At 43.5% G+C, this 26,788-nt stretch overlaps 1 protein-coding gene across 1 annotated transcript in view; it reads right to left on the bottom strand.

Annotated features, from left to right (window-relative positions):
- SLC27A2 (solute carrier family 27 member 2) overlaps positions 1-24,917 on the bottom strand; it is a 73,784-nt gene extending 48,867 nt beyond the window's left edge. The window contains exon 1 of the mRNA XM_088472988.1: positions 24,386-24,917. Within this exon, the coding sequence (XP_088329114.1) occupies positions 24,386-24,863 (478 nt within the window). The 5' untranslated portion in view covers positions 24,864-24,917. The remainder of the gene's footprint in view (positions 1-24,385) is intronic.
- Positions 24,918-26,788: the final 1,871 nt, after the last annotated feature.

Consider the following 26,788-nt stretch of genomic DNA (forward strand, 5'->3'; position numbering starts at 1 on the left):
CAAGCTGCTGCGTGCTCTACATTTTTTTGCTACTATCGTAGGCTACTCTTAGCAGGCACCTCACACAGGTTATGGAAGCCCTCATCCCCCCCTCTGTAAGACCTACATCAGCTTTCCCAGCCAGAAGTCACAGTTTCATGAACTAAAGATAGCCTTCTCTAGTCTCACAGGCATTCCTAATGTCCTGGGAGCTATAGACTGCACATACATAGAGTTAAGACCACCTAGGATTATTGTGTTTATTTACACCAATAGGTACCATATCTATTCTATGAATGTGCAGGTGGCGTGTGATGCAAAGCAAAAAATTCTGAGTGTGCCATCTGGCTATTCTAGTTCTTGTTATGCTGCCTACATCCTCAGTACATCGTCCCACTATGAAGCAGATCAAATGCCCAAGGTATGGCTGCTGGGTAAGTGAATATCATCTTGTATATATTTAGAAATTATATATGTTAATATTATGTTTGTATGTGTTTTAGGTCTATTCAGGCTATGGCTGTTCTTCCTGGATTCTGACTCCATTGTGGCATCCGCAGACTTCTGCTGAGTATAAGTATAACGAGGCACATAAATCCACCTGATCAGTGATAGAACATAATTTGAGCTATTAAAAACTAGGTTCCGTTTTGAGAAGTCTGGAGACATTTTTCTTTATTTAACATCTAAAGGTGTCCGATATTGTGCTCTGCTGCTGTCTATTGCATTATATTAACCACCACCACCACCAGATTATGCAATAGACAGTGAGCAGGCAGGGGTCTTGTTACCATCAAGTGACTCTGTGACCACGCTGTTAGGGTTAGGCACTAGAAGGGATGGTTAGGGTCAGTGACCTACCCCAACGGTTAGGGTTAGGCACCAGGAGGGAGGGCAAGGTTAAGGCACCAAGGGGAGGGTTAGGGTGAAGATTACGGAAAAAAAAAAAAAATCATGCGTCAACCATTTTTTGTAGACCTTTTGACCCTGTCGACTTTCGTACATGTCGACCTTTAGTGTGTCGACCTTTTGTCCCTGTCAACCTATTGACTGTCTAACATCTGGTGTCTATCTAGACACTATCGACCTTTTTACTGTTTACCTGTTAATCCACACCTTACTTTCACAATAGTCAAATTCAATGTACCAGCTAAGATTGCTCACCCTTCCCTCCCTTTCATCTCCTGGATACTTTACTTTCATTTAAAGATCTGACATTGGAGCTGTTATCCCTTAATTTAGATGTGCTCCCACTTAACTCTTTTGCCTCTTTACCCCATTTTAATTTAGTTTAACATAAAAATCATCTCTTGTAACATATACTCCCAGACCTATTGGATAATAAACTGTTATATTTTTATGTGTTGCCATATGATAGACATCCTGCCTAATAACCTGCATTGGCTGCTCTAGTTTGATAACCATATTTGTTTCAGTATAATTTTTGTATGCTCTTCAGTGTTTTCCCTTCTTACCACATTTTGTGTGGGTATATCTGACAGCATGTATGACCTGTATTGTTCTTCTGCTGATCTAAAGAGAAAGGTACCAGATATATGTAATAAAATACATAATATAGTAAATATCTAAAAACATTGTTTTATTAATGAGCAACAAGTTCTGGGTTGTAAAAATAACAAAAATAGGCTTTGGCCTATAGGAATGCAAAATCCAGTTTGTGGTTGATTTTATATAAATTTCATGACAATTTGAGGTCAATTTATTGTCTGTTTTAGGTCAAAATTTACTAACTTTAGTATACCAAAATCGACCAACATCAACATTGATTTAAAAAAATCGACAGATAGTAAATGAGCGATTTGGACACACAAACACAACCTCGGTGTTGGTCGGTTTTAGATCAATTTAAAATCAATCTTTAGTAAATGTAGCTCCTAAACTCTTTCCTGAAAGCAGAGGCCTTCTCTATGTATGAGGACCTGTTGGTGCTTCTTGGATTTACCAGGAGCAGTTTCACAAGTACCCTGCAGATTAGACACTTTTACCACTCAATGGAATCATGTCTTTGCTCCAAACCAGAGGTTGAGGATCTATCTGGTCCCTCTTCCAAAGATCTTATCTCTATATGTTGTTCCCCCCATCACCGATGCAGAGAGAGATCCATTCCAAACTAAATAGGAATATGATCTGAGAGAACAGTCAGAGGAATAGGCTGACATTTTTAAGGATCAGTATACAACAGAGACATCACAAGAAAATGGCGCTTCAATGGTATGTATATATACACAAATAAAAATAAATGAACAATCATACATCCCTTATTCAATGTGGAATGTTCTTAAGTTGTCCTTCCCTTGTCGATGTGTAGATCCACTCCATTCTGGTAGGGTCATACAAAAGAAAACATAATACAGGAACAACCAATGTGTAGTAATATTGAAAAAGAATTCCTCATATAGACAAGTGCCGTTATATAATAAAGATTTTTTTATTGAGTGTACTCATTTTTACATCTCTGTTTGGGATTCTTTTATGTATTAATAAACCCACTGTCACGGTTGGTGCTTGAGAGTTACCTGACTCAGGTGTTGAACTGGATTCAGCGGAGACCAGCTTGACTGGTACCATGGATGATGTAAATAGCTCTATATGCATATGAATTGTATGGCAATGAGAACTGCCTTTGATGATGTATGACAAGAACAGGAAACTTGTAACGTTGGTGTGGAATCAGTAGAAAATTTGGAGGAACCAGACTGGGACTGGCAGGAAGGCTTGCTGAGCTGGACGGGGTACCAGTAGGTAGTCTTGCAGAATTGGACTGAGAAACCAGTAGATAGACTTGCTGAACTGGACTGTGAACCAGCAGGATTTCTGGATATGCCAGGTATTACTATTAGCAATGTTACTGAATTAACTGGTCTGGGAGGCAGCAGGATTTCTGGATACGACTATATATAGCTGTTAGCAGGATTACTAGATGAACTGGTCTGGGAACCAGCAGGATTTCTAGATATGCCAGGTATTGCTGCCAGCAAGATTACTGGATAAACTGGTCTGGGAACCAACAGGATTTCCGAATGCACCAGGGGTTGCTGCAAGCAGGAGCCTGGGTTGCACATGTACACAGAGAGACAGATATAGCACAATCTGTACACCACGGGAAGTAACGAAATGTTCAGGCCCAGAATGCTATCAGAGGGGGATGTTTATACCCTGGGTCTTGCAGGAATTGGTGGATACAGTCAGGTGGTCTAGCAGTAGCAGTCTGAGTGGTGGAGGGCACAACATGCAAAGGGAGCAAACATATCTGCAGTACTGAGAGTCAGAACTACACTTGCGATTCCAATCAAGACCAGCAGTGTTGACAGACAGGAAAGGACCCAGGTGAATAATCAATGTGGAAAAGAGAGCACAGTCCAAATACATACACAGCAGTGTTGCAGCCAGCATGATCAGGACAGATCTCCCAGGCAAATTACACATACAGATCCATGGGACAGTTGACAAGGGTAAGTCTCAAGGCAAAAGGTGAAAAACTAGCCAAGGTCACGGCACTCACTTTTTGATCTTAATATACAACTGGAGCATACTTTTATTTTTTGGTTTCCATGGATTGAAATTGATGGTGTATTAAGTAGCTATGGTCCAGTAGTGGGTGGAACAACACATGCTGGGAAAGATACCTTTATATGAAAGAATAGACCTAGCAATATCATAAGTGTGGTACACAAATTAATACCTACTGGGATTCTTTTGTATGAAAAGAAACCTTGATATACTTGTGCATGCTCCTGATCATGTGAGTGGGGTACGCTGTCTTTCCTATAATTCACGGAGTGACTGTATGATTGGATCACGATTAAGAAAGCTAAAAGAAACCTTTACGTGCACAATAAGTGGTGTCACACTGAGTGTGGTACGCCCATCTTTATTACATAACAGCATTTGCCTATATGAGGAATTATTTTTCAATATTACAACATATCAGTTGTTCCTGTATTATGTTTTCCTTTGTATGACCCTACCTGAGTGGAGTGGATCTACACATCAACAAGGGAGGGACAACTTAAGGACATTCCACATTGAATAAGGAATGTATGATTGGTCATTTTTTAATTTGTATATAGAAATACCATTGAAATGTCATTTTCTTGTGATGTCTCTGTTGTATACTGATTCTTGTTATTCTGATTAGGGATGGTGCAAGCACCCACGGTTTCCTACGGTCACATCTCTATGCAGCCAGGTATGGTACATATTAAATAGAATATATCAGGAACATCCTGAGGAACTCATTTGCTATCTTCAATAAAGTGTGGTCAATCTGGGCCTCATGGTACAACCAATCCATACTTGACATCTGATTTATTGGAATTTAATGGTCCTGCTCAGATACCCCTCCACCCACTCACCTTAAATCTGATACCAGCTAACATTTTTCAGCGTGCAACTTTCTCTCCTCCCTATTTCTTCCTCAAATGCAAAACTGCACCACAGATACCATCATCTGTGTATATTGTTTATTTGCAGTTTCATATTACTGTTCCTTATCTGATTGGACACTTTGCTGTTTTTGTACTAATGTAACTTCGCAGTTGTGTTTCCTTTGCTGCTTTAAATTAACAAAAAATAAATAAATGAAAACAAAAAGTGCTGCTTTTTGTGAGGGGTATTAAGAGGTACGCATTATCGGCGAGTTTTTTGTGTAATCTTCCATTCTTATAGCTAGTTACAGAAACAGGAAGAAATCACTTATTGATTTGAAAAGTGAATAAAATAAGTATCTGAACACTTATCCAGTGTATGGAAGCTGCTATAAATCTTGTATCAACTGGTAACTTTAGGTGAGTAGCAGCACCTCTTTCTGACGGTTTGGGTACGGGATACGGGTGCTCGGGATCCCGGCGGTCAAAATCCCGACAGGGTTAGGATACCGACACCCGTCGGTAGGTACTACCCGTCCAGCAACGCGATTAGTAGGGATAAGCAATGTAAAACAGGGCATGAATTACATTTTGCTAGTGTTGGGGAGATGTTCATAATTGTCTGGATTTAAGTGACTGGGGGGCTGATTCACTACGGATCACTATTGCGATTGCAGCTGTGATTACACACGCAGTTCTGCTGCGAAAATATGCTAATATCTGCAACTGCTCACCCTGCATAGAGACACCCACTACCACTTTCTCACATCCGTAAGACCTTGCAGCCCTGCGTATACATCTGTAAAATTTAGTAACATCGGACACTGAAGCAGAATTACAGCAGGTCTGACCTGTCTCAGAAATTGCAAGTCTCGTCGCATGCAGTGAGTACTCAAGCAGCAATTATGACGTTTGACTAGATCTGAGACCCGGGCTTGGCTGGGGGAACTGAGGTATGCCCAAGTTCAGGGGTGTTCGGTTTCCAGCAAAACCGAACCATTCATCTCTAATATACAGTTATAACGGGGCCCAGAGGTAAGGGGATGCCTGATGTCACCAGTCCATCTTCTGCTCTGTTTTGCTCTTCAGTTAAAGAACTAAAAGTCCAAATGGTGCTGCCATGCGAATATGCCAACCTCAGCTTTTACAAACAGAGCAAGAAAACTCTGGGAGAAGGACCGAACATCGCAAGACCCCCTACACCAAGTTTTGCTATAAAATGTTATCCCTCTAGGCAAAGCGTTTTGCCATGGTCTGACTTAGCAATGCCTGTTCCAGAGACATAAGTTGACTCTTTGGGGTAAATTTACTAAGAATCGATTTGCATTGCCGAAATTCGGGTGATTTGATGCCTCTGAAACTCACAAATTTACTAAGCTGTGATAGAGTTGGACAATGGTGAAGCAGATTGAAATTTCTCCCCCGAGTAGCAGTTTTTTCTCTGCTCAACTCTCCCGAACAACCAGCCTACACATATCAGTGAGATATGTGTAGGCTACTTGTGGGTTTTACCTGTAAAAAAAGGGTTAACATTAAAAAAAATAACATAGCCCCCCCCCACCCAAAAGCATAACTAGCCCCGGACTGCTCAGCCAGTCCTGGTTCCTAAAAATACGGGGGGAAAACGAGTAGGGTTACCCCGTATTTTAGGAACCAGCACTGGGCTGCTGAGCCTGTCCTGGTTTTAAAAATAGGGGGGAAAAATGTGTAGGGGTCCCCCTATTTTTAAAACCGGCACCGGACTCAAATCCGGCTAACTGTAGAGCGGCCGCTGATTGGCTCCGGGCCCTGACAGTTCCCACATGGGCTGGTCAGTCAGTCAGTAGCCAGGTAGCGATGTATGTGGTCACACACATACATCGCTAATGTCTGTTTATGGTCCAGGTGTCGTTTTTATTTTTTTGCAAAGACCCAGGGACGCTACGGAGACCAGCGCAAGGACTTAGGTGAGTATAGGGTTTTTTTAAACAGGTACTCCCATTGGATTTTTACTGGTCAAGTGGATAGAACATCTGGCAGCAGGTAAGTATATGTGAGTGCGATAGGTGTATATAATAAACTTGTACTCACTACGGTGTGTGTGTGTGTTGTAGCTTTTTAACTTTTTTTTTTACAGCGGGGGTACGGGTTCCACAAGTGCCAAAGGCAGGCACGCTGGCACCTGTAGATCCTTGTTAAAAAAACAATAGTTTCTATTTTTTTACACCACTATTACCCCCGCACCAATTGCTCCAGGGATGCGGGGAAGAGCCCTGGGGCTTCAGACTAAGCCTGGGGTACTCGGGAGAGGGGGTACCCCTCCCCTGAGATCCCCGGCTTTGGCTGACTGGCTTGAGGTGATAATGCTTTGGTCAGGGAGACACGATGACAGGGTCCCCTGGCTGTGGCATTACACCCAAGCCGGATTTGAGTCCGGTGCAGGTTTTAAAAATAGGGGGACCCCTACAAAATTTTGACCCCCCTATTTTTAAAACCAGGACTGGTCAGCAGCCCAGTGCTGGTTCCTAAAATACGGGGGGGAACCCTACTCGTTTTCCCCCCGTATTTTTAGGAACCAGTACAGGCTCAGAAGTCCAGGGCTGGGTATGCTTTTTTTGGGGGGGGGAACCCTACGTCATTTTCTTTTTTAATATCAACCCTTTAGATAAGGTTTACATGCAGAAACATACACAATCACACTGATCTGTGTAGGTTTCTGCCAAACTCACAGCTCAGGAGGTGGTCTATTTGAAACTTCTAATTAGCTGCAAGTTTGCTACAATTACACCCGAGCAGTGTCGGACTGGGGAGTGAAAGGCCCACCAAATTGAGGCTGCGCAAAGCTGAAGATGTGTGACCAGCCGATTGAGTTGCAATGCCCGCTATATTATACAAAGAGCAGTAATCAACATATAATACAGGGAGCAGCACAGTGACCAAGGAACAAGCAGTATAAAAATCCCCATATGGTCCATCAATATCTCACCAGACAGGGGTATTGCGGTGGGCTAGCTTGTATTTAAGCAAGGAGGTCCCAGGCCTTCCAGCTCGGCACCACTACTGATGGATCATGATGCCGGGACCTTGAAGGACGTTTTCCAGCTGATTTCTTCAACTGGCCTTACTAAAACCATCAGCGGTGGTGCCAAGCTGGAAGGCCCGGGACCTCCTTGCTTAAATACAAGCTAGCCCACCGCAACACCCTTCTCTGGTGAGAGATTGATGGACCATATGGGGATTTTTATGCTGCTTGTTCCTTGCTGCTAAATATATATTTGCACAGATTAAGCTGCTCTATATTTTATGCTGCTACATTGAGTTATATTTATGTTTTTATGTGTTAGCTTATGCTGTTTTAATGAATTCACCTTTTAAACAAGTTGAATAAAAACTTTTTGGCTTTTCCCTAACTTCATGTCGATTTGGATATGTTGAGAGGTGTATGACTATTCATCTTGGTAAAACTGAGCGCCATTTACTATACCTGGAGTAGGTGTTACTCCTTATTTGTATATGTGAGGCAGCTGGTTTTACCTTCACTGTGCAAAATAGGGTATTATCAATACATATTGTTTGTTATACCTGACATACATACCTGACAGTACACATACATACCTGACAGTCACAGCTGAGCCTTCTGCTGCCTGCAGCGTGCTGTGCAGACATGCCGGGCAGCTTTCCAGGTCCTGCTTCCTGCAGTCGCACCGCAGTCACTCCTCTTTTCTAGGCTGGAGTTTCTGGACTCCTGTTGTGCAACTGCTTAAAATGTCCCCATGATGAGGGGAACAGCGTAGAGGAATACAAGTTCCTTCTATCCACAACAGCACTTCCCGAGGAATAGTGTGTATTGCCGGCAGTTATCAGAGAATGTGTGGGCAGTCCTGGCCGGTGACCAGTCCCTCAGAATAGGGTAATCTGCACAGCGCTCCGCTTCCCAGTGGGGCAGTTCGAGCCTGCACCCGAGATTGCAATCTCTTTTATTAGTAAATTCCCGAGTTGTATCTTTTGGCCGATGGTGAGTTTATTCGAGTTTGCAATCTCACCCAAGTTTTCCAGTGAAAAGAGAGACATCTCACCCGAGTATGTCTTTAGTAAATTTACGAGTTGAAAAAAATGCCTAAACTCACCGGAGATTGCAATCTAGGACCAACACGAATCTTTTTAAATTTATCCCTTTCAATCGATCCCCATTATGAATGGAATGCACCAGTGTAACCAACTCAATTTGAATCAGTTTAACACAACAACTATTTACTCCTTTATTAAAATGATAACATTTACCTAAAACCTTGCAGCAAGCACTCTCTGTAACTTAATCTACACCATGTTCTCCTTGTCTTGCCATGTGGCTCCCTTCTGTCTTCCAGACCTACAGTGGAATGTTATGAATGAGAACGGTTAAGGAAATACTAGTTAACCTGAAAAACAACCTAATACATAATGTTATGCTAAGCAAGCACATTGGTGTTTTACAACAGTGCACTGGCAGTTGAGCTATAAATAGGAATGTATTGTTAAGATAAACTTGACAAAAAACAAAAAAAATGCAGGTTCAGGCAAAGACCACAGGCCCAGGCAAGCTTAAATAGGACTCATTTCTGGAGTGGAGGATCAAGTTGATTAAGTGATGTTGTGACTTAAATGTTCCCTTTGCATGGGTAGGGCAGGGCAATGTGTAAGATGACACTATGGGCGGTATTCAGTTGCTGGTGCCAGCAGCTGTCCCCTTTCGTGCCCGATGGAGCTATTCAATTGTTGCTCCTGTTGGGCACGAACAGCTGCCGTGCCGGCATTTCAGCTTGCACCCCCTCCCCCCAGGGGTGGCAAGCTAAAATGCGTGAAAAGTGACCTGTTTGGGCGCCCAAACGGTACTTTTCGCGATCGTGCCCAACACTTTGGTAGGGTTTAGCCGCTTTAAGCGGCTAAACCCGACCTCTTTCGGCGCGATAATCGGAATCAATTTAATATAGCGCCGTGGTCTCCCGTCACTTTAGACGGGAGATCGAGCGAGATAAAACAATTGAATACCGTCCTATATGTGACATCATACCCCTGCCTGTTCAGTATTCAGTAAGGTGGGTGCAGGTTGTCAAAATTTGTGCGTATTCCAAGCCCATCTTGCTGGCAGAAACTGATCTTGTGGGAGAATTGCATACTCCACCAGGAGTTAGGGGACAGCTCTCCCCTAATTCGGATAACTTCTGGACATTTCATGATAGCAGCTAGATGTCTAAAAATAAGGGGTTAGTTGGGAGTAGAGGGCATGAAGGTAATATGGGCATATGAAAATGCTGATACAATTAAAACATGAATTCACTTTTTCTTCATAAAGCAACAGTGGAAATGTCTCAATCATTTGTCACAAGTTGGGACACTTCCCGCTGGGCCGACCCCCTGTTCCCTCACTGGAAACTCCCCCCTCCCCCCACAGGCCGATTTACAGCTGCTGCGATCGAAGCTTAGCTCAGCTCCGATCCTGCAGTGTTCAAAGCTTCTACGCCTGCTCAAATGCTCATTGCAGGGACAAATTACCGGCGCAGCTGCCTAAACTGAAGCAAATGATCCAGGGCTGGCAGCCAGGGCACCACACATAACGTGACCATCTGACATACTTGACAGTGGCTAGCCCCTCCACAGGGACCAGCCAAGCAACCACTGGGCTCAGACTAGGATGGGTAGGGCTGGGTGTATCAGCCCTCCTCTACCTGTTGCTCACCTGAACTGAGTTGCTGAGGGGTCTATTTACTAAGCCTTGGATGGAGATAAAGTGAATGGAGATAAAGTCCCAGCCAATCATCTCCTAACTGCCATGTCACAGGCTGTGTTTAAAAATGAGTTTGGAGCTGATTGGCTGGGACTTTATCTCTAACCAAGGCTTAGTAAATAGACCCGTAAGTCACTGGGGTAGATGTATGAAACAGTGATAAGAGTAGAGAAGTGTGCCAGTGGAGAAGTTGCCCATGGCAACCAATCAGCTTTAAGGTTGCATTTATCAGGTACATTCTATAATAATAGGTAAAAGCTAATTGGTTGCCCTGGGTAACTTCTCCTCTGGCACACTTCTCCACTCTTTTCCCTGCTTCATACATCTACCCCAATGTTCTCTGGACTGCCAGTGCCACCTCCCGTCACCAAACTGTCCCGGCACCCTGCTGATTTTTACAGGAAGAAGCAAGAAAGCCAGGTTCCTTGGGGACACTGTGTGTACTGGGAGGGGGGTTGTGTACACTGGAATGTAATATGCGGGGACTGTGTGTACTGGCGGGTAAAAGTGGACAGGGAGGCTGTGTATACTGGAATGTAATATGGGGGGACTGTGTGTACTGGCGGGTAATATTGGACAGGGAGACTGTGTACACTGGAATGTAATATGGGGGGACTGTGTGTACTGGCGGGTAATATTGGACAGGGAGGCTGTATATACTGGAATGTAATATGGGACTGCTGTGTGTACTGGGGTAATATAGGGGAGGGGGGCTGTGTATACTGCAGTGTAATATAAGGCTGCAGTGTGTACCAGGGGTAGTATAGGGGAGGGGGGCTGTGTATACTGAAATGTAATATGAGGGCACTGTGGGGTAATATGGGGCAGAACCCTATTTGCGCATGTGCAGAACGGAGCCTGCGTGATCACTCGCAATCCCCTCTTAGCCGCAGCATGATTGACATGCTGCGCCGTTTTAGAGGTACGACCAGGAACGTTCTATAAAATTGGGTGTCACCCTTATTCTGTAGGCGTATCGAGCCCAAGGTCTGCACCGGCAGACGCACACTTCCTGGACCCGGCAGAGGGGTTCTGATGGCTAAGCTGAGTAAGCTTCACCTTACGCAGTCTGGCCGAGGGCTTTGGACATCCCCCCTTAAGACTAATTAGGCAAAAATATTTTTTTAAATAGCTTAATTCCCCCTAATAATTTTTGGTGTTGAACATTTTAAAAATGTTGGAAAATGGGTTTAAAGTACTGGGTCAAATATTTTGGGGGGCGGTATGGATGGCACAGGTGTTTTTAGGATTGCAGGTGGATGCAGCAGGTGTATTTTTTGATGTAATCTGTTTTTATTGAGATCGAAAATAGCACAGTACATATATGGCCTACAGCGGCCTACATAAACACCAAATAAGTACAAATAACAATACAAAGTCAATGGACAAATATAGGGCCTGATTCAGACCCACTCGCGAGCGGCTGTCCGCTCGCAAGTGGGTCGATGTTCTGGACTGAGCATGCGCACGACGGAGGGAGCTCCGTCGTGCGCATGCGCCAGACGCGACGGGCGAAGGAAAGTCCTTAGCTCGTTGTGTCCGATCAAAGGGGGCGTGCTGTCAATGTTGATTGGTAGGCGTGCCTCCCTGACGGGGGCGTTCCCACGGGAACGCCTCCCGTCAGAAGCTGGCCCACTGACATCACTAGTGATGTCAGTGGGAGTGATTTTGGCTCTGATAGAGCCAAAATCACTCCGGAGCTTGCGGTTGAAAACCTCAACCGCAGGCTCCGGCTTGCAAATTCGATGGTCGCGATGGTCTCGACCATCGCGGCCATCAAACTGCACGCTCGTATAGCCTGTGGGTGGTGACCCACAGCTATACGAGCGTCCAGAAGGACGCTCCATTTTCATGGAGGCCGGCCCTCATTCAGAGCGTGCGCTCTGCTCAGAGCGTACGGCTCTGAATGAGGGCCATAGTCACAAAATATGGAGTAAAAAAGCGAAAAAGAAAAAGTCCCAGGTGGCCTCGTGCTTTCGAACATTGCTAATTAAAATAAAAGAAAAGAAAAGAAAATAAAAGAGCAAAAACAAACATAACTAATAAAATAAGAAATACAAAAATTAAGAAAGAAAAGAATATATAAAGAAAGAAAAATAATGGGGAAAAGTAAGAAAGGATGTCGCTATATCCTAAGAGGCATTAGAGTATTTATTTTGTATTCAGCAGTCTCTTTAAAATTCAGCCAGCAATGCCAAGTGCCTGTAAAATCTGAGGAAGGTGTATTTTTTTTTTTAAATTTAAAACTGCACTTTATAGACACAAAAATATTGCTTTTTAGAATTGTTCCACACTTATGCAAATATGCATATACTGTAACAGCCATTTGACTCAATTTAAGAACCCAAAATACTTTTATTAGGGCCATTAATACACTTCTATAATGATTTTCAGTGCAAGTTAGGCTTTTTATGGGGTACAGACCGATTTCCCCAAAATGTGCTGTACTTTTCATTGGTTTTGCCATACGCAGTTTTCGCACGTATACGTTTTCGCGTCTTTTGTAATAGGATAAGGTGAAAAGCGGGAGCGTGCATTGCTAAAATCCGATAAAATATCGCACCAAAACTGGCGAATAATGCGAGAACTTTTCCGGCATTAAGTTTTTGTTTTATCGTGGCTAATTTAGTCTGGTCCATAGTTCAGATAGTGATATTAATAAATAAAAGTCACATTTACCATACAAAAAAAACAACTAAAACCAGACGCAAATACAAAATGAAAGTATAGGGTCTGATAGATACCAACATCCTGTGCATAGACCTTTAAACGATAAACTGGAAATTTGCTTTCTTACTGTGGACCGATTGCAAATATCACTGTAATAATGCGGATAGATTACAACAGCCACATTACAAAAGTATCAGTGTTAAGGCTTCAGGAGCACACAGCGTCTTCTTTTTTAGTGTGTAAACTTTTTATTTGTTGACTGAGCTTTACCTGATTTTCTTTCAAAGCTGTAAATTCTATCCTTCATTGCTACAGCAGTGGTTCCCAAACTTTCTTGAATCACGGCGCCCTACAGTATAGTATCAGCATCTTTTTCACAGAACTCCTAGGCCAAAAGTTCGTAGCACAAATTATTAAATGAAGTAAATTGAGCTTACCTGTCATCCTTAATGTGCATACACACTGGGCAATTAAAGTGGACGACTGAACGATAACGATATCTTTATCGTTCACTTTATTTTCCATTTTTTTACCTAAATGATGAACGATAAACAGCGATTGATGCGCGTTCCCGCAGGTCGTTCGTCTTTATCGATCATCGGGCAAACATGCAGGCCAACCTGACGATATTGTCAGGTTGCTGCATGTTGGGGAATGGGGGAGAGAGCCCGGCGCTGAACAATATCATTAATGATATCGTTCAGCGGGTGTGCTCATGTCATGAACGACATTGAGCACACCCTGCCAGGGACACACTAGACTATATCGCTAAGGAGCATATCGTCTAGTGTGTATGCTCCTTTAGGTTCAGTTATAGGATGGCGGATAGGTTGTGCTTCTGTTTGTTCACATATTTTATAATAGTCAGCCACTTGCCCTGGTTTTTCCTATCACATTGACCATAGATGATGTGGTTCTGGACCCAGTGGCGTAACTAGGGTCTTTGGAGGCTAGGGCAAGATTAAAAGATGGAGCAGCGCCAAAAATGTGGGCATGTTCAGATGCCACAAGGGGCGTGGTCAGGTGCCACAAGAGGCGTGGACACTGAAAAATGGGGGGGTCAAAATGACACACCACCGTTTCTCGTCACTCTGGGAACATTCCTTTCCATTTCACATGCAGCTTAATGCCCCCAGTAGTCGTACCCTTATGCAGTGCCCCCAGTAGCAGTGCCCATTATGCAATGCCCCCAGTAGCAGTGCCCATTATGCAATGCCCCCAGTAGAAGTGCCCCTTATGCAATACCCCCAGTAGCAGTGTCCTCAGTAGTAGTGCCCCTTATGCAGTGCCTGCAATAGTGCCTCTTAAGCAGTGCCCCTTATACAGTGCCCCCAGTAGTGCCCCTTATACAGTGCCCCCATTAGTGCCCATTATACAGTGCCCCCATTATACAGTGCCTCCATTAGTGCCCCTTATACAGTGCCTCCAGTAGTGCCCCTTATACAGTGGCCCCAGTAGTGCCCATTACACACTGCCTCCATTATTGCCTCCAATAGTACCCATTACACAGTGCCTCCATTAGTGCCTCCATTAGTGGCCATTATACAGTGCCCACTGTAGTGTCCCTTATACAGTGGCCCCAGTAGTACCCATTACACAGTGCCTCCATTAGTGCCTCCATTAGTGGCCATTATACAGTGCCCACTGTAGTGTCCCTTATACAGTGCCCCCAGTAGCAGTGCCCCGTACACATAACACACACACACATAATTTATGTACCGAATCCCCGCTCCTCCGCCTGCCGCCTTCCACTCCTCCATTCCCGCTCGGCACTATGGGGGAGACATCATGATGTCTCTCTCTTCATCCACTGTGGGAGCCGGAAGGTGGAGCTCATGAGTGAGCTCCAGCCCTGCTCCGGCCCTGGGTATAGCAGCCAATAAGAGTCTGTCTGACTTCCCCCGCATACACGCCAGGTCCAACAGCGCCCAGGGCACGAGCCCCGCTTGACTGCCCACGTTTTGCCACTGCCTGGACTACCAACCCGTGGAACCTCTGCAAGTGCCCTGAGGCACCCAGTTAAGGAACCACTGAGCTAAGTGAAATATATAGAATAATACACAGCGCAAAAAATATAAAAATCAATATCTGTACAAATGATTCTGATTAGAAATGTATATATATTTATTAAAACTCTAATAATAAAAGCACATGTAGAACATATGAACAGCAATATAGTTAAATCACATAAATGAAGCTGAAGCCGCAAAAACAAGGACACAATAAATTGCAATAAGGTAACCAACACGGATGAAGGGATCAGTCCTGAGTAAAGCTGGAGATTGTTTGTATTGCCCTCCGTAAAGAAGGTCTCCTATTAAGCTTTGAATAATATAGGACAAGTCCCGATTTAGTGAGCTGGTAAATGATGAAGCTAAGTGATGGATTTACCACTGGGGATATCTCCAGTTACAGAAATCTGTACACATTTCCAAAACTTTACAGGTAAATAAAATCTAAGCTAGGGTAAGTCTCAATATTTGTTTACATGTGGGAGGATTATAGAGATTTAGGTCCCAGAGGAACAGTTCCACTTTAAACTCATAATTGGACATGATAAATAACATGCAGCTCTTGCGGGACATGGTTTAAAAGTCGATGATTAATTTCCTCTAACTGATATTTTCAGAAAGTATTACACAGATCTAGGGAGGTTTCGTTAATGGGAACAAGCTATCTTATAATTATAAATATCTATTTTTATGTAAAAACAAACAAGCATGTGTAATATTGTATGGAAACGCAAATATTCAGATTGCTAATTTTGTAAAAATAATGAAATTTAAGGGGAGATTCAGTTAGCCGTGGTAATTTGCCGTGGGCTAATTGATCGCCAGGGGCTATTCAATTAGCCCCACTTAATGGGGATTTCTTTTCGGGCCTCATGAGAGTGATTACTGACACTTAAACCCAAATCCGGTAACTTTTCAAGGATTCTTGGTGTTAACGAACGATAACCCAGTTAATGCCTATTAACAAGTTAACACAGGTGTCGGGGAAAAAAGGGATTCTAATTGAATAGCCTAATGCGATAAAACCTGAGGCTACCTCCCTTTTTCACCCTCGATAATTTATCGGGGCTAATTGAATCGCCCCCTTACTCTATAAGGACTGTTTTTGTGTAGCCATGATGCTGTCTTCATAAGCATTGATAGAATATGGCTGTAACTAAGCTTTGTACTTTTCTACATGCATTGAATGATTAATATAGTCTTATTGTGCATAGACAGATGAGGTTATTTTCCATGTTTGTACCCGTGCGACTCTGTAGTGGCTAGAACAAGCCTGGATTAAGGGCCAAATGAACATGGCGCTGAGAGACAGAGCTGTGAACAGTGCTGTGTGGGTGTGGTCAGTACCATGTGAGCGTGTACACCCCCTACATTATCAGTTCCAATGTTTCCCTAAATAAGTAATATTTACAAATTTACAGGATTTTGTGAAGAAAATAAAAATACACTTTTAATACTTATGACTTATGTCCAGCTGTGATAATGATGGACCTATTTTGGAGACCTGGAGCTGTAGTCCCAACCGCCCTATTATTAATCTGGCCCTGGTCCAGAGATATAGAAAAGTGCAAAGGTCAGCTTCCTACCAATTGGGATCCACCGTGAGAGGCGCAAAATGGAAGGCTCAGAGCGGCAGGTGACTGGGCTGAAGAGCCTGCACCAATAAGTAGAAGTGCAGAGGACAAGCAGACAGAAAACGCAGTGTGATTGGAGAATGCGTGGGAGAAGAAGGACTGAGGTGTCGTTCTGAGAACAGAGCAACCGCATAGAAAAGGGAGTGAAAGATAATCAGAAGGAGAGAATAAAATATCTGAGCAGCAGAGAGGGACAGGGCAGGAGAGAGATTATTTTTCGGAGTAACGGTGTAAATATTGAAAAAATACAAGTGGCACAGATTATATATTGTAAATATACTAGAGGGGACATTATATTTATTATACATTTACACTGAAGGAGACACATATTTAAAAACTAAAAGGGCCACATACGATTACTATTATAATAAAGGGACCGTCGCCACATATTAATATTATTATGCTACTAAGGGGGGCACCTATTATTTGTAGACTAAAAGGGGCACATATAATTATTATACATTTATATTTTAAATGTATTAAATAATACATTTATTTATGGAATTACAAGTTTAACTTATAATTTAAAGGGTGCAAACATTATGATTAGACTAAAGGAGGCACATTAGCCTAAGGTGAGCAGAGATTGTTACTATTAGAATAAAGGAGGCAGAGATTATTAGTATTAGACTAAAGGGGCACAGATTATATTTATTACACTAAGGGGCAGATTCAATTATGGCTGAAAATTGGTTAACGCTAGTTAAGCAGCCTGAAGTTTCCTCTATCAATTTAAATCTTTATTAAGTTAACATGGGTCTCACAGGAAGTTAACGCGCATTTTAGCTCATACCTCCGGGCAAAAATGTTGGGACATACTACAGTACTTCTGGGACATTCCTCCCAATGAATAAAATGTATTTAGAGATTTTTAAAATCTGGCCAAGAAAGACATGCCATTTCTAAAAAGCAAAAAAATGGGTCAAAAGATGTGGGACATGTACGCTGAAGTGTTGTGTTAACGAGAAAGGGGTCTCTGAACGTGCAGATGGGAGTTGCAAGTGGTTTGTTTACAATTATTTTACAAACATACAGTATATACACACTTAAGCTGGCCACACACTAGACCAACTTACATCCAACCAGCCAGCTTGTTGATTGGTTTAATTGAAAATGTGGTAACGTATGGGAGTAAATGATAGTCACACCCCAATCCAACACACCACCCCCTCCAAACACTAATTTCCCCTTTTTAAGTGAAAGGTGTTGCTAGGATAATATGCGTCCCTGACGCCATAGGGATGGATATGTAAGATTTCTTTGCACGCATGCATAGCAGAAAAAAATGCAACTATCATAAGCTAGCTTAAGTACCCGGCTGGGTTTAAATCTTCAAGTTATTAAGTTTTATTATGAGATATCATCCAAATCGATCCAGTGGAAGGCCCAGAACAGGCTCCCCGGGGAAAAGTTATGCGCAGCTTACACCAATGAGAAGTCCAACCAGGACCCTACACCCCTAAAACCTGGCCAGGATCCAAGTGGACCGGATTGTCTAATAATGAGTGATAATTATCTATTAGATTCCACTGAACATGTACACACTGGGGCTCACATGCAGCAGCACACATATATATATATATATATATATCATACTTGCCTACTTTTGAAAATGAGTTTCAGGGAGATGATAGTCATCAGTAGTAGTATGGGTCGCACGAGGGGGCGTGCCATGCTCCGCCCAAAGGGCGTGTCTCGCTTCCACAATGAACGTATCTATTGCCATTCAGATTTTTTTTAAGCATATATATACATACACATACACACACACATACATATACTCGGACATACATATACATACACACACACAGTCCTCCACCACTTGTGTGGTGTACAAAAGTATTAACAGAAAAAACATATGTATAGGTGGGAACATACCATATATGCTAATAAGCTACAAAATGCTTTTAAATCAATCATATTATAGCAAACTTAGGAGAAACATCAGGAAACCTGATTTAAATCGATTATACAGCATGCTTTATATGACACCAATAAATCATGTCACAAGTCATGTACACAGTATGTTCCAAGAACAGCCAACATTTGATAAAATACAGACTGTCATAGACCTAACAGTATGCTGAGCATCAGCCTCCCACAGCAGGTACAAGCATTAGTGCTATGGGCATCCCCTCCTGCTATGTAGCAGACTATAGGGGAGTTTCATTGAGCAAGCAGGGCTCCATATGAGCAAGCCTGAGAGATGGTTCAGGACCATCACCACCCCATGACTGCACGATGTGCAACAGTAGGAAGTCACTCACCTCTCATCTAGGAATGTTGCAGAGCTTAGTCTTTTCCAGGTACTAAAAGGCATGAAAAGGCAGTGCGCTGGAGGTGGGCACTGGCACTCAGCGCGCTGGTCGGCAGAGCTGCTCACTCCACGAGCAGCGCTCACATGGGATGCAGCAGCAGCACCCAGGGGACGGGTCATTGTGCAACACTGCTGCTGCTGGGAGACGTGCTGAGAAGAGCACAGAGCAGTAATGAATGTAGCCTTGTGATAGGCTGGAAGCTGCCTTGCTCTAATTGGTCTGTTAAACCGGGGGATTTTTGTCATTTTCCGGGGCAGCGGGAGACTCTACAGGGAACCAGGAGTCTCCCGCAGGAATCGGGAGGGTAGGTAACTATGATATATATATATATATATATATATATATTATAAAAAAAAGAAGTTTGTCAACGGATATCATCCACAGCTCTCAAAGTAAAGCTGACAAATCTTACTTAGCTATTTAATATAAAAAAAGTAAGCCATTAGACCACATAGCAATAACGCGACAAATCTTAAGATAAAATGAATTGGTCTGTTTGGTTATCTGTCCACTTATGCATTGGGACACCCCTGCACCGATTGGGATGAAACCAATGCGAGGTGCCATTGTCAGACCATTATATAATTATGGATTTTTATAAGTAACTGATAACCCCCCAGCATAAACATCAAGGTTTGTGGTACTTTGGGAACATTGTCAGTGCTAAAAATCCCAAATAATAAATATACAAAACCTGGGAGTGCCCCCAGAAATTAGGACAGTTGGCAACTACAGGATGGTCCCTCCAAAAGAGCAATAGTTGTGGGTAGCAATATAAATGCCCCTTCCCACTGTCATTCTTTCTTTCCAAATGGGACCAAAACTGACTCTGATGTATTTGTTTTGAATAACAAAAGAAACTAACCATCGGCTCTGCAGAATCCCAACTTAGAGCCGTATTCAATTTGAGCCGAGCCGCGATACTTTCTTGCGGCCCGGACTTTCCGCCTACTTCGCCTGTTTTGTAGGCGGAAAAGTATCGTGCGCGTGCACACTTTACCCCATATTCAATTTGAAAGTACGCGAAAATTGGACCCGGCACAACTTGAACAGGCGGAAAGTACTGTCAGTTTTGGGGAAATCAGCCTGACACCCCCCAAAAGATGTTCTGACATGGGGGTTCCCTATTGTACTCCCCGATTTGGCTTGCTGAAGGTATTTTGTGTATTTAACTAGCTGAATAGCTGCTAAATAGCGTTTTTCTATACGTGATGCAGAATAGTATTCAGGAGTATTTTTTTCAGAAAATAAATTATCCCAGCAAATTTGGGGTACTTGAAATGGGGGCCAGCATATTTAAAAGTTGCTAAAGTGAAGTTGAAAAAATCGTGAAAAATCCACCTGCCGCAAACACCTGCAATCAAAAAAACACTTGGGGCATACTTGGGGACCCCCCCAGAGTCAAGTTTGCTAGTTTTTAACTTTGCCCCCCAACATTTTTTTTTTTTTGCCCCAAAATGAAAGTGATTTTTTTGGGGTGTTCTTAGGTGTTTTTTTTGTTTTTTTTTGACACAGTTCACCTTTGGCGGACTGTCTGAAGGCTGCACGGGGGTTCCCGCAACGTTGCACCCCAAAACCCCAATTCTGTACTTTTTTCTGCCTGCTATTCATAGGCAAATCTTTTTTGCCTATTACATTGCATTGACTTTCCACCTAGGCGGAAAATCTTTCAACTTTAATATGGGGTAAAAGCAAAACAGGCGAAAATGACGTCATTGGCGAAAAAGTATTGCGGATCCGGACTTTTCGCCTCAAATTGAATACGGGCCTTAGTCCTTACATCTAATGTACACCATGCAATAACACCAACACTGTGTATTTTTGTAAGAGTTGGTGGCTTATTGTATTATTGCAATATGCAGTTTCATGTTGATTTGGCTGTGCCATTTTCATTTGGTATTATGGAAAGATGGTTCATGCTAACCTGGGCCATTTTTCCAAAACAGTATCACACGGAAGATGGTTCCACCAGCAGACTGAATAAGGGGGGACCCACTACAGGCACACCATGGGTTCTGTTCTGGGTGCAGGGCACCACCAAAGGGCCATGTGTAGAACACTCTGCACTAGTTATAGATTTGTCTCTGTACTGGTGCAACTTTCCCTAGAAAAATGCTTGCATATTTGGATAGCCATAAGGACATTAATAAGTCATAAGCATTACATAGAAGAAAGGAAGGGATACTAAAATAGTGTATTTCCTATAAAGCAAAGCTGGAAAGAATTTAAAAAAGTTGAACATGTACAATCCAGAGAAAAGAGGAAACAGTAAATTATATGATATAAAGGTTTTTTTAAAGTCTCAAGAGACTTTATGAAGGGGGTTTCTAGAAAACAGCATATGGATCGAGATTGGAGAAGAGAAAATAAAGTTATATATTACGGAAAGAGTGATTGATTATTGGAAAAACATCCCTGAGCATAGGTTCCTCTTACTAAAGGCTGCGCTAGGCATGTTACCTCATGCTTCTAGCAGCAGTAAGTGGCAGTTATGTAGTAAAGAAAAGAAAAAAAAGCTGACCCATGTTAAATTGTAGGCTCTTTCTGACCTGAGATGTGTGTGCTGTCCAGTTGCTGCAGCTGGGAACATGTATATATGAAATTAATAAATTACCACCTCTGGCCCCACCTTGTGGTAATGCTAAAAAAAAAATCTATCTGGCAAATTGTCACGAGGGCTATTTGAGTTTTTTTTGTTGAGAGTATGGTAAACTTCTATGTAAGATAATATATAGCCATGTCTGCCATGGTGTGTATGCGACAAAACTCCTATCTACTTATAAAACAACTCTTTAAGGTTCTCCCATTGGAGATGTGTAATGATGATAGGTGTGGATCAGCCAGGCACCTAGAAAGGTGTATTTAACAGTATGCTCAGCTGCGGCCTGTTAAATTCCAGGGGGAGCCCATTGACAGTTAAACCAGGGAGGTCTACGGCCTGAAATGGTATCCGGTCTAAAGATCTACAGCAAAAAGGTATACAATGTCTTGATAGACACCAGATGTTAGACAGGCAATATGTCGACAGGGAAAAGGTCGACAGGGACAAAATGTTGTCACACTAAAGGGCGACATATAAAAAGGTTGACAGGTACAAAAGGTCGACATGGTCAAACGGTCGACATGAAAATGGTCGACATGCTCCAACGGTTGACATGGAAATGAAAATGTGTCGGAAATGGTCGACACATGATTTTTTTAAGGTTAGAGTTAGGCACTTACCGGAGGGTTATGGTTAGGCACTTACCCCAACGGTTAGGGTTGGGCACCAGGAGGAAGGGTTAGGCACTTACCAGAAGGTTAGGGTTAGTCACTAGAAGGTACCGTTAGGGTCAGGCACCTAACCCGATGGTACCGTTAGGATTAGGCACCAAGGGGAGTGTTAAGGTTAGGGTGAAGATAAGCGTTAGAAAAAAAAATGCGTTGACAATTTCCATGTCGACTGTTAGACCCTGTCAACCATTTGTACCTGTCGACCTTATATGTCGATCTTTAGTGTGTCAACCTTTTGTCCCTGTCGACCTATTGCCTGCCTAACATCTGGTGTCTATCTAGACATTGTCTACCTTTTTACTGTAGATCTTTCAATCCATAACTGCCTGAAATGACCCTGCCAGACACACATTAATTAGTTGTGTTACCCAACTTTCAAGCCATCTAACCAGTACATGCCCAAGAATGTTCCTGTATAAAGTAGATCTAGTAACACTTGGGCAATGGTTGAAAAAAGTTGTCTGACTGACACACATTCTTATTAACATTCACAGATTTACAGTTAGCACAAACAGACCACAGCACTACTACGATGGCAGCGAATGGGATATACATTGAATATGTCCCAGGTTCCCAAATCTCAGAAGACTTTAGGCTGGATGTATATATAATTAACGGTTACTATTATTATATTTTGCTAATGCACAGTAAAAATAACCCCTTCACTGCCCAGCTATGGTAATGAGTTAATTTAATTTACTTTTTCACTAAACTTTCCATTTATGCCTTTAAAGCTGCAAACATGAGTCATGTGGTCATTATCGTTATAGCTTTTATGTACAATGATATCTTATTATTTGCATGCAATTTTTTACCTTACCTTGATTTAAATAGTGACCTATGTATGAATTCCTCCAAGCCTTTGAATCCTGCTAATATGGACAATTTTGCCTTATCAGAGCAATACTGTACTAAGGATAGTTGCTATTTATGAATATTTTAATGCAGTAGATATAGAAGATCTCTCCTATAGACCGTGCTAAACCCATTGCAGAAGTCATCCCCATATGGGGACAGGTTATAGTGACATTTAATAAATTCCAAACAACTTAGCTCTGTGGAGATTGCCTCTGCTAGCTAACAACATCTGAAGACTTAAGGTGCGTACAAATGGTACCATTAAAATGGACGATATGAACGATGACGATCATATCGTTATAGTTCATATCGTGCATTTTTTCGGTGCCCAACGACCTGTGATGCCCGGGCACGTACTGTCGATATCGACCATCGCCCGTGCATGTAGGATAACCTGGTCACTATCAACCAGGTTACTATAGGGACCGCTATAGTCGTTGGCGAGTTGTTGGTGTGCTGGATGATCGATATTGATCGTCCAGCACACACGGGAGATCGAACAACGATATCGTTATCTATCGTCCTGTCTGTACGCACCATAAGATGCAGTGTTGGAATTATAGAGGTTGCAGTGATGTAAAACATAGCATCTACTGATGAAATGATTATGGGTGAGTCTGGGCTTGGTAGGTAAACATGCCAGCATGCAAAAAAAGACATTTAATTTTGCATGTTGAGATTATTTATGGATTTAAGGCAGTTACCACACAGCAATTTTACTTCATATGGGAAATCACATTTCTAAATTTTCTAGGCTCATTTTGACCAATGTGATGTAACACCAAAAAGTGACACATATAAAGAGCCAAGCTACGAGAGGCTTAATGCTTGGAGGCTGGGTGCCTGTGCCCACCGTGGACACATCATGGTTAACCAAAGGCTACGGCAAGCAGTATTTTATGAGGAAAAATGGAAACGCTGAAACTATTGAAGGTATTGATCCTAAAGTATGTAGGAATTTCAAGACAGTTTCACTGTTTGCAACAAGTGTATTTTCAGACGGAGCTACAATCATGTTATTGCAGGTGCAGATTTATTTTCTGGGGTGTTGGATGTGGGCGGGCAACTACGAATGTGCAAGGTGGCAAAATTGTATATATATATATATATATATATATATATATATATATATACTGTATTCATTTTTGGTGCACAAGGTCTGGGACCTTGAAGCCCCAGCTTTCCTGGAGCAATTAGTCATGGTTACGCTAACTGATTAGTTCTGTGCACCCATATACTGTATTTTACACTTTTGTGAAAATGACATCTCTCATATTGCACCGTGTGCCTGAGCCTCCTGACTGCTTCCAGTGGTACACCTCTATCATACAACAGGTTGCGTGGCAGGTAGTGATACCTATTACTTTATTAGCTAGCAAGAAAGCACCGATACGGTTACAAATGATTTACTGATTGGTTACAATAAACATGAAGAACTGACAACTAAATATGAGACATTGCAAATAAATAATGCAAAAGAAAATCGCAGTTACTGCTGCGGGCAACTCACCCGGCTCTGTGAGGATGGTCTTTGCCCCACTACACCTGAAGCAATGCAGGAAAGACTTAGATCGGATGTTGTTATTCAGGCAGGCTAGGGAGCAGCCTAACTTAGCCACCCCGAGCCACAGCCAGATGTAGGCGGGCGCGTTGCTCATGAATATGGCCACACAGTCCCCCGACTTTACCCCGCCGTGCTTGCGCAGGGCTCTGGCCGCCTGGTTGCTTAGCCGGTCTATCTCCGAGTATGTGTACACCTCCTCCTGGTAGATGATGAAGGGTTTGTCCGGACACTTCTCCACCTGCTCCAGGAAGACATCCAGCATGGTGTGAGCCGGGGTCTTACTGATATACCGCCTGCTCCGGATGCCGAAGCGCAGCGTGGTGATGAAATAGGCGATGTCCTGGAAGATGTAGGGGAAGATGAAGCTGATGAGGAGGGGGAGCAGCAGCAGCCCGGGGAGGGCGGTGAAAAAGATGGTGATCATATTCACTATAGGCTGGCTGGGGGCGCACAGGAGAAGTCACCTGTCCCGCTTTGTGTGTAGTACAGTATAACCATAGGTGACTGTCTGTTGATAGCAGCTATTACTTGGGGGGTGGGCGGGTACTGTGTGTACCTGTACTCTGACACTACCCGCCCACTGCACACACTGCAACAGGTAACGGAGTGCAGGCACAGCCAGGTGTAGCATCGTTGGGGGGGGGGTGGGTCTGAATATATAGTCTGGCCCCCCTGGGCTGATGCAGAGGCTGTATAATTTGGTGCCAAAAGCACCAACACAGAGGTCTATTTACTAAAGATGGGTACACATGGTACGATTGTATACCTGCCGATGCGGCCCGTGATCCCAGGCCATATCGGGGTTCCTTACACACGGGCGATCCGGTTCCCGACCACCTGATATACCGCCCCCGCCGCATATCACTGCATAGGATCGTCAGCCGCATTGACTGATCTACCAGGCGATGCAGTTGACGACCCCCAGGAGCGCACAATATAGTGCATACACATGGAACGATATTGACGATTGGTCGTTCCGATGCCTCGGATCACAAGCAATATCGTTCCGTGTGTAGGGGCTTTAAATGGAGATAAAGTAGAGAGAGATACAGTACCAGGCAATCAGCTCCTAACTGCTATGTCACAGGCTGTGTTTGAAAAATGACAGGAGCTGGTTGGCTGGCAGAGGCACAGATGGTGATAGAGGGTAGACGGACAGGTATGAAGGGCAGAATCACAAGTGGTGAGGGAGCAGAGGCACAGGTGGTTAATGGCGCAGATGCACATGTGGGGAGGGAGACAGGCACAGGTGGTGAGGGGGCAGAGGGACACGTGTGAGGGGAGCAGAGACACAAGTGGAGATGTAGGCAATGGCACATGTAGGGAGAGGGCGAAGGCACAAGTCTTTAAATAGGCAGTGGCACAGGTGGGGAGGGTGCAAAGGCACAGGTGATAAAAGGGGCAGTGGTACAGGTGGGGAGGGTGCAAAGGCACGGGATAAAAGTGGCAGTGGCACAGGGGGGGAGGGCGCAAAAGCACAGGTGATAAAAGAGGCAGTGACACAGGTGGGGAGGGTGCAAAGGCACGGGTGATAAAAGGGGCAGTGGAACAGATTTTAAGGTACAGTTGCATGAATGATGCGGCTGCACACAGGCAGCTACATCTGATCCAAATCCAATGCTACCTATTTGTCCCAGGCCATTCAGGGGGGAGATCCAGCCCAGTGGGACATCCTGCGCACCACCCAGTCCAGTGCTCACCTGAGTGGTGCCCAGGAAGAGAACACTAGGCAGAGAGGAGCAGAGGACAGGGGGAGGAGCAGAAGTGAGGTCAGGCAGTGCTGTGCCCGCTGTATTAATTGAACCGTATACTGCCTTTATGGGAAGAGGCAGTATGCAGGGTTGTGACCCAATGTTTCCCTAGTCCCTAAGTAATAGACCATTGGCCACCAGTGCCTACCTGCTCTGGGCTAGGAGCTTACAAAAATGAATCGGGGGCCACCTAAGAGGTGCACAGGTGCCTATGGTTAATCTGCACCTATGAATGTCCTTCCAAAAAAAATGTCAAAAGCGACCATGTAATTGTATTGGAGAAGTTCTGATTACTGTTGTCTATGAGGTGTTGTAAAAACTGCCCATTTTTGTTAGGCTGATCCTCAGGGTTTTGGAAAGTGCCCACCTCCATCACAAAGGGCCGCTCTTACCGAAACTGGTCCTTTGCGGTGTTCGTCATGCATACCGGCGTTACCAATGACGGCATGCATGCGAAGAGCGTCATGCATCCCGACAAATGCGTCTCTCCTGACACGCTGAGAAAACTAATTTCATAGAAATATCATGGACATGTTGTTCATTCTACAAAGTTTAATAGTGGTTATGGGGGGGGGGTGTTGCACCGACATCTTTCTTG

Source organism: Taudactylus pleione, unplaced genomic scaffold, assembly GCF_031769625.1.
Source record: "Taudactylus pleione unplaced genomic scaffold, aTauple2 ptg000129l, whole genome shotgun sequence".
Classification (NCBI taxonomy): Eukaryota; Metazoa; Chordata; class Amphibia; order Anura; family Myobatrachidae; genus Taudactylus; species Taudactylus pleione.